General features: G+C 40.1%; 1 protein-coding gene across 1 annotated transcript; it reads left to right on the forward strand.

Annotated features, from left to right (window-relative positions):
* The first annotated feature begins 4067 nt into the window (after positions 1-4067).
* Positions 4068-7162, forward strand: LOC102708280. Its single transcript, XM_015841738.2, has 3 exons — positions 4068-5420; positions 5695-5884; positions 6700-7162. Exons 1-3 carry the CDS (start codon positions 4068-4070, stop codon positions 6825-6827), a joined length of 1671 nt encoding a protein of 556 aa, XP_015697224.2. The 3' UTR covers positions 6828-7162.
* The last annotated feature ends 1611 nt before the right edge of the window (positions 7163-8773 follow it).

An 8773-nucleotide genomic window follows, 5' to 3' on the forward strand; every position in this document is an offset into this window, starting at 1 on the left:
GGATTTCATTAAGTTATATTTTAGACATGTAAAAATAAATTTAATACAACATAAAAGTAATTTATATATATTACAGAAGTAACTTAACTTGTGATGATATTAGAAGTAAATCTTGCACTCGATATACTTAACTGAAAATACATTGATTGATCATCCGATCGCACACGGAATTGTCTGATCCACGTATGGCCTTACTTTACTAAAATATACTACTAGTCCATCAAGCAAATTAGAACCAGGGTTAACGAAGCCGTGGTAACCAAGCCCTCCACAGAGGCACGGTTTCGGTAAGCCACGGTAACGGAATTTAAATTTAAGGAGAATTTAAAAATTTTGAGTAAATCTATAAAAAAATATATGTTGTATATGTTGATATATAACATAGTTTTGTCAAAGAAATTCGTGAAAAAAATATATTTCCGGCGTAATTAAAAATCATAAACGAGAATTTCGGAAAACAAAATGAAAAATAGCCTATTGTAAATAATATTTCATAGGAAAATAGTTAAGGATATTCTGTGTTGAGTCATTATTAATTTACACTAGACACTAGGTACATAATGTTGAAATACAAATATACAACGATGGACATATATGGAAAATATGTATGGAGAAAAATTATATATGCATGTCAGTACATACATAATATTTTTATTCATAATAATGGGTAGTTGGTATAGTTGTGACGTAGCAATCAAAATGAAGTTGTTGTTATTTGTTATTGGTATGAATTATTTGGTGAAGGGTGATATGACGGGGTATGTTTGTATGTTGCAATATCAAGAATTTAGAAAAGGTCATGTGGAAATCTTCTTGTTTTCCCTATAACATGTCATATTTTTCCTATGTTATAAATATAGTCACAAAATATTTTTCCTATTTTTCATGTATTTTTTTAGATATTTTAAAGTTTTTTTTGTATTTGACATCACATCCGCGGTCTCCTCGTGGAAACCGCGGTTTCCTCGCAGTAACCACGGTTTCGGCTACAAAAACCACACGGGAAACCATGGTAACAGCCGTTGTGATGCGCTGTTCTAGCACGTAGTTACCGCGGTTACTACAGCAAACCGCGCGGTAAGCCGCGAAAACCACGTGGGTTTAAATTCAAATTTTTTGATTCAAATTCATCATAGTTTTTGCGCTTACCGTGCGGGATCCGCGGGAGCGCGGCGCCGCAGTTTTGGCGGTTTGCACAGTAACACGAACCCTGATTAGAACCAACTATGCTTCAAATACATTTTTTTTTCATAAACTACTCATCGGATCCACGATCCGATTGTGTTCGTAACAATTAAATCTTTATAACAAGATCCCACATGATTACATTTTGATGAAAAATTACAAATTACTTTTATAATATATCTAAATTATTTTTAGATTTTATTAAGTTATATTTTAGACATATAAAAATAAATTTAATATGACATAAAGTAATTTATGTATATTATAGAAGTAGCTTAAAAAAAAGTAACTTGTCATTACATTAGAAGTAAATCTGTTGTGAGGTCTATGATATGTTGATTAAATCTAATTTTTAGATAGACTTATATTTTTACCCCCACAATAGATTTCTTTTAATATTATGACAAGTTACTTTACTTTTGTCAAAATTGTAAGTTACTTCTATAATATATGTAAATTGCTTTCAGACTTTATTAAATTTAAGAAGTAATTTAGATATATTATAAAAGTAATTTGTATTTTTTTCATAAAAACATAATCAGAGCAGAAGGTTCAGACATATTATGATTGTGAGCAAATATTATCACTTCATATGCCTTCTCACTAGTGAAATATTATCATTCACTGAGTTCACAATACAACAATTACTTGCCCTACAAACCTATCACATGTCTAAATATTACTAGCAAGTTAAACTTAACGAAACAGTGACACACTAAGTACTAGGGGTACAAACATAACTTAGGGATCTTTTATTCTTCTGCAAGTTCTGTAGCTAGCTTTTCGAGGACAGCTTCATGCCTCTCGAGTTTTGCTTCACCAAAATTGGCAGTGTGTTTGTCCAACAACTTTAAATATGCTGATACTTCTCCATCCTAGTTTGTTCCTTCTTTGCTTCCGCTGATTTGGTGGTTGCTTCTGCAGATTTCAGCACTGCTTCTGCTCTCAATTTTACAGCTTCGTTGAAGAGAACAAAATCTTGAGATGGCTGGTCCCCCAAAGGAGACGGTGCAGGTATTTTCCCTTCCCTTTAAGCTTGGCTTTGGCTTTTTTTCTACCCTTGAGGACGCTTCTCTTTTCGGCTGGTCTCCTCCTCAGTTTCTTGGTTGGATGATGATGTATATGCACCAGATTCAGAAATCTTAGTCCTCTTGTTCTTGCTGTCCTCTTCAAATATCTGTTGCCATTTTGGTTGATTCTTTAATTCTCTCCACGTATACTCTAATGTGAAAGTTTTATCATTTTTTTCTGATTTATATACTGCATGGGCTTTCTCTATGATCATATCATTAGAGAATCCACTACTCTAGGTTCTTCTAGCTCGAGAATAAGCTCCACAAAATTTTGCAATGTCCTTTTTAACACCACCCCAATGTGTCTTCCATTGCATGACCGTCCTTTTATGCTTATTGCTAGATGTATTACCGTTGAACTCTGCAGCAACATCCCTCCAATAGTATTCTCCCTTCTTGTCATTGCCATTTATAGAGTCTAGTGAGTTATTCAATCTGACTTTCGCTTCCATGAGCTGAAGAAAATATACCCAAGAGCTAAGGAGTCGTAAGTTTTCTTCTTCGGTCCAGTTGATGCAAGTCCCTCTTCTCCCTATCTCTTGGCTATTGTCACTTGGCTCTTCAATGTTAACCAAATTGTTCTCTTCTTGTCTTGCAGGGCACTGAGAGGCTGATTTGGATCCATGAGATGAGACGGACCCAACAACTTGATTTGGTGAGTGCATCTAACTTTCTTGAAGACGAAAACCTTGAAAGCTTATTGGTGCAGATTGTAACTAGCTTGCTTGCTACTGAAAACCTTAAAAGTTTAGAGGAGAACTACCATATAGGTGATAGTTGGCTGGAGGACCCAAAGGGTTGAAGGTTTGGAAATTAGGTGGCGAGGCTTGGGTAAAATGTGGGGGATTGGAGAAATTGTGATTGGGAGAAAGTTGAGAGAAATTGAGTAGGATGGAAGTTTTGGATAGAATGTTAGCTTGGTGAGCCTTGGTTTAACAAGTTCATGAAACCTCTCTTGGAGGGATCCATCTCAGGCTCTTAGCTAGCAAAGTTTCACAAAATGTGTTTGTGTTGATTCAAAGAAATCCTGAGCCATCTCTGTTTTTGTAGGGGTTGAAGATGGCAAGCACAGACCATGTAACGGTTGGCTGGGAGGGGAGCAACGGTTGGAAGGAGCGACAACCACTTGCAATTTAAAATTTGTTGTCAGAAACCACTGTACGCATGTCATTTTTTACTCCCTTGTTGCTGGTAGTAGTACTACTTCTTAACTGTAACTATGTACTACTCCTACAATGGCTAATACCAGGTAGTAAACAGTCATTTAGTGTTTACTACCTAGTTTTTTATAACATTGTGGGTGCCCTAAGGGGCGCGGTTGCACCACATGCAGGCACAAGCCAAGTCGGCAAACTCAAGGGGCACTCGGCGGATGGGCATGGCTGCGCAGTGCAGGGCCGCAGGTCGACATCGACTTGGCAAGCAGGTTTGACAGTTTGTGATTTCATTTACTGATTGGAAAATTTTTGATTTCATTTACTAATTGGAAATTTTCTCGAATTATCGTGTAATTGGATGGTTTTTAGTGTGCACTAGTATTTGGCTTAGCTACGTGTCATACCTCATTTTTGTTCGTCCTCCGCCAGTGACCTGAGGAAAGTCGAGGGCATTCCGTGCTCTAGTAATCCTTTGCCATGTTGCCGTGCTGGCATCCGGGCACAACAGCCCATCCTTTGGGTCTCTCTCCCTCAAAAATGGGCTTTTCCGGGACGGGCCGGGCCGTGGTGTCCCTGCTGATGTTCCCGGCCCGTCTCGTCGCACGTTGAACCTTCCCCAACCTTCCGCCGCCTCCCTCTAATCCGCCGGAAAATGTTCCTCCTCCTCCGCCACCACCGGGCCTCCCTTCTCCACCCCGTCCGTCTCCACCGCCTCGCCATGTCCACCGCCTCCGCCTCGGTCTCCTCTCCGCCGGCCTCCTCAGCGGCCACCGAGTACCACTGCCGTACCAAGCACAGCCTCACCGCCGGCTACGCGCTCGGCCCGGGCCGCCTCGACTGGGCTAACCAGCCCAACCCCTTCCTCCGCTTCTCCCCTCCTTCCCTAATCTCGCTGCCCAACCCGCCGCCGGTGGGGGCCGGTGTACCTTACCCGTCGCTCTACCACTCGCCTCCGCCGCCGCCGCAGCCGCAGCCGCTCTCCGTCGACTCCCTCTCTGCGCTGCTGTACCACTCGCTCGCCCTCTCCGCGTGGAAGTCCGCCGGCGTCTCCACCTGGTCCCTCCGCGTCAACCCCAGCAGCGGCAACCTCCACCCCACCGAGGCGCACCTCCTCTTCGAGCACCCGCACGAGCCAGGCCGCCTCGCCGTCTCCCACTACGCGCCCCGCGACCACCTCCTCGAGGTTCGCTCCGCGGCGCCCGTCGGCGACTTTTCGGCGCTCTTGCCATCGCCGGCCACCGCGGTCCTGGCGCTGTCGTCCATCTTCTGGCGGGAGTCCTGGAAGTACGGCGAGCGGGCGTTGCGATACTGCAACCACGATGTGGGCCACGCGCTGGCGGCGGTGGCGGTGGCCGCCGCGGCACTTGGCTGGGATGTTCGTTTGCTTGATGGGCTGTCCGACGAGGACCTTGGGTATTTGGTGGGGGTGGACAAAGGAGCTCCGGCTTCCCCTCCCCCCGAGGGATTGCCTGACAAAATGGTGAGGGGCAAGGCACCATGGGTGGAGCAGCAGCACCCGGATTGTGCAGTTCTTCTGTTTCCTGCTGGCTCAGAGCCAAAGGTGGACTATGGAGCGATGGGTGCAGCACTGAGGAGATTTGATGGGTTGGAGTGGGTTGGGAAGGCTAATGCCCTTAGCAAGGATCATGTAGTGTGGGATGTCATATATCGCACGGCGGAGGCAGTCAAGAAGCATGGCCCTGCTCCAGAGGAGAGCTTCTCAGTGAGTCCATGGCAAAGGAATGCATCTCTGTCGGATGGGATCTATAAAGAATTGACAGTGCAGGAGGTGGTGCGCCGTCGGAGAAGTGCAGTGGACATGGATGGGGTACCCAAGGGAATGTATTTCTTAGTGAGGAACGAGGAGCACTTTGATACATTGCAACGGGCTATGAAACAGGACTTTGACTGGGAACGACCAGACGGGTGCCCAGATGGCCTCCCTTTGTACAGGCTGATGAAAGGGGATTGCCAGCGGCTGTCAATGCAGATCTCCTGCTTTCAGGTGTGTGAATGGGTGAAATATTCTGTACTGTGATCACAGTAAGAAATTTGAATTTTGTAGCTGCATAATAGTTTTCTCTAATATTTATGAGCTTTAAGCCATTAACTATGCTTGACTCAGCAGATGCATTCCATCATTTCTTTGTGTCAGTCATCTTGCAGTAGTAATTGTATGGAACAAACTTGGGTACTCCAATTTATATTTTCATGCAGTTTGTAATGAACGACAATATGATTAAGGGTTGTGTTATTCATTGTTTCTGTCTTTTATGCAGGACATTGCCTCTCATGGATGTTTTAGCATAGGGATGATTGCTAGATTTGAGCCTGTGTTGCGTGAGAAAGGTGAATGGATGTATCCACGTTTGTTTTGGGAGACTGGTGTTCTTGGTCAAGTTCTTTACCTTGAGGCCCATGCTGTTGGAATATCTGCAACTGGGATTGGCTGCTACTTTGATGATGCTGGTAAGTTGTCCATTTTCAAGCATTTATTAGTGCATGAACCACATCATTCAACAATCTTATGTATTTATCCTGGCAAAAGCAAAAAAGGGTAAATTTAAAGGCTGTGCTTGGTTGAGTAATCTGTGACCATGTCCTTTATTACCATTTAGTTGTAGCCTTTGGTAGACTCTTGGCTGAGGAAGACGAGTTTCTCTGTTTGTGTACAAACATTTTGGCTGTGATATTATGCATAACTCATATAAGAAATCTAGTAATTTTTCTTTCTGTCTGCCTGTTTGGTGGATCACAACCCACCGAAAAAATGCAATTACAAAAGCATTCAATATTCCTGTTTGATTAATACTTGAAATAAGCTCAAATGTGGCACATTTTGAGGGATGTGTGTGGATGGCTTATGTTCATTGGTTCTTCTCAATCTTTGAGTTATTTAAGTCTTGTAGGATACTTTAGTTGTTCATTTGCTTAAATGATTTGATGGTGCGATTTTATCTGGAATGGCATAAAATCTATGCACCATAGTTCATTGTTATGGATGTTATTTGTTTACTTCGTTGATGAGATAATTAATCAAGCTATTGCTTCTTCCAATTTAAACTGTAATAATTTATGACTGCAATATTATCGTTTTGTTTCAAGGTATGGGAATGGTCATGTGGTACCCTTGAAAAATCTTCAATCCAGTTATTGAATTCTGACTTCCTTTTAGTTGTGTTATCTCCTTTATCAATTCAGAAGTGTTCACAAAGTATGCTGTGATGCTGTGGGATGAATAACTTCGGTAATGAATTATAATTTTGTACATTACTCTTGTGCAGTCCATGAGGTACTTGGCTTGAAAGACTTGGAGTTCCAAAGCCTATACCATTTTACGGTGGGTGCGCCTGTGCTAGACAAGCGGATCATGAGTCTCCCGGCATATCCAGGACCAGGGATTGATGCATGACTGATTTTCCTGCAAGAATTTTGTTCGTCCTCCATCACATAAATACATGATTCAGAGAGAATGTGAGATAGGAGCTCCTGATGTGGTATAGTATCGTAGCATGCCATTTCGGTTTCCACGTTCCAACTTATCCTCTCGTTGGCCTAACCCTCTCATATTTCTGTAGTGGTTAGCCCAGTTGGTCTTATGATAGTTAAGTGTGTTCCAATCTAAGGCTAAAACGACAACATGCCATAGAAATAATGTTTCCTTTTTTTGGTTGATGCATAGGAATGTATAGGCAGTTAGACACTTTATGATGTAATTGTGCAAGGTTATGCCTCATCTTTTCCATTCTGCTTATGCTTATAGGTAAAATTTAAATTTTTAACCTTAAATTTAAAGTAGATTTTTAAGGTATTTTCATCTTTGATTATTTTGCAGCCTTGGTTTTTGGATCGTTAAAAACCGTATATAAAAATTTTATTCATAATTTTTTTTTATTTGTAAATATGTTGTTTGATTTTTTTCCGAATAAACCAAATAACCAACCCCTTATCAAAGTATCCTCTTAGGGTTTTGACTTTTGCGGTTTTTTGGCCTGTGCTTATGTTTATAAGTCAAAATCTGAATGTTTTAACCTCAAATTTGGAGTTGATTTTAGGGTTTTTTGCCGAAGTTTATTTTGTAGCATTAGCTTATCGCTAAGAATACACATATAAAAGTTTTATTTATAATTATTTTGGTTACAAATATACTGTTTGGTTTTTCAATCACCCCCATGACTTAAATATGCTTTCTACTACTACCTTTGTTTTATAATGTAAGATGTTTAACTTTTTCTGGTGCAACCTATGATTATTCTTCTTATTTAAAAATTTAGTACAAATATAAAAATGACAAGTCGTGGTTAAAGTTCTTTTGATAATAAAGTAAGTCCCAAGCAAACTAAATGATATTTTCATATTTTTTTAATAAGACAAATGATCAAACGTTACAAGCAAAAAAGTCAAATATATTTCGTTATGAAACGGAGGGATCTGTTCTGATGGGTTTGCTGTCAGTTGTTTTTCTGCTGCTCATTTTTGTTAGAGCTGATCTGCTCCTCACCGCATTAACACTGTAAACATGGACCATATCACAGCCAATCTATAAAGACTTCTGTTTTCGGTGAAGCATGGATAGAGGCATAACTGCTTGCCAGGCACCTATGTTCACTGTTCATTTGCCAACCCGGCTGTTCAATCTCCAAACACGAGAGAGAAATTAGTGAGATGTGATTGATGTTATATACAAGTTTGTAAGGTGGTACTTCTAATTTACACTAATACTACATCTGTTTTATATTATTGTAGGACTTTTGTCTAAATTGATCAATTGATGAATCTATATAATTTATATATATGTCTAGATTAATTAACATCCATATAGACATATAGGAAGTCTCTTGTATTGTAAAACGGAGGGAGTAGCGTATTAGGTTTAACCAAAATATAAGTTTGGCTTGATTTTTGCACAAAAGTCCCCATGTTCGTTTGGATTTTCTGTTCTATTTCACACTTTTCTACATGATGGGAGAAATTAATGAGTCGAACATATTTACATGACTAATGATAATACCACAACCACCTATATACAGTACATGTGGCATATGTTCAAAAGCAAAATATTTACAAAATATAGAGCAGTGTTGTATCTTACTAAAATGTGTAGGCCTATTTTAAATTTAATTACTTCATCGGTTCTAAAATATAAAATATAAGATCTTTTCGAGTTTTTTTTACAGGGAAGAAGATATATAAAGCAAGGAATGATGAGACATGGTTATGGTAGATTTAGATGACAAAGTAAGTAGAGAAATTAAATAAAAGATGGTTGTGATTGGTTAAAATAATATAGTAAGTGGAGAAGTAGCCATATTTTGGAGAAAAATTGAACGTTAGATGTAGCTATACTTTTTTACAAAT

Source organism: Oryza brachyantha, chromosome 10 (genome assembly GCF_000231095.2).
Source record: "Oryza brachyantha chromosome 10, ObraRS2, whole genome shotgun sequence".
In the NCBI taxonomy this organism is placed as follows: Eukaryota; Viridiplantae; Streptophyta; class Magnoliopsida; order Poales; family Poaceae; genus Oryza; species Oryza brachyantha.

Excerpts from the sequence above, each read along its gene's own strand:
- LOC102708280 (XM_015841738.2), top strand. The coding sequence starts at position 4,068 with ATGTTCCTCCTCCTCCGCCACCACCGGGCCTCCCTTCTCCACCCCGTC. Across the intron at positions 5,421-5,694 it reads TGCAGATCTCCTGCTTTCAG|GACATTGCCTCTCATGGATG; the intron begins GTGTGTGAATGG and ends TCTTTTATGCAG. Across the intron at positions 5,885-6,699 it reads CTGCTACTTTGATGATGCTG|TCCATGAGGTACTTGGCTTG; the intron begins GTAAGTTGTCCA and ends ACTCTTGTGCAG.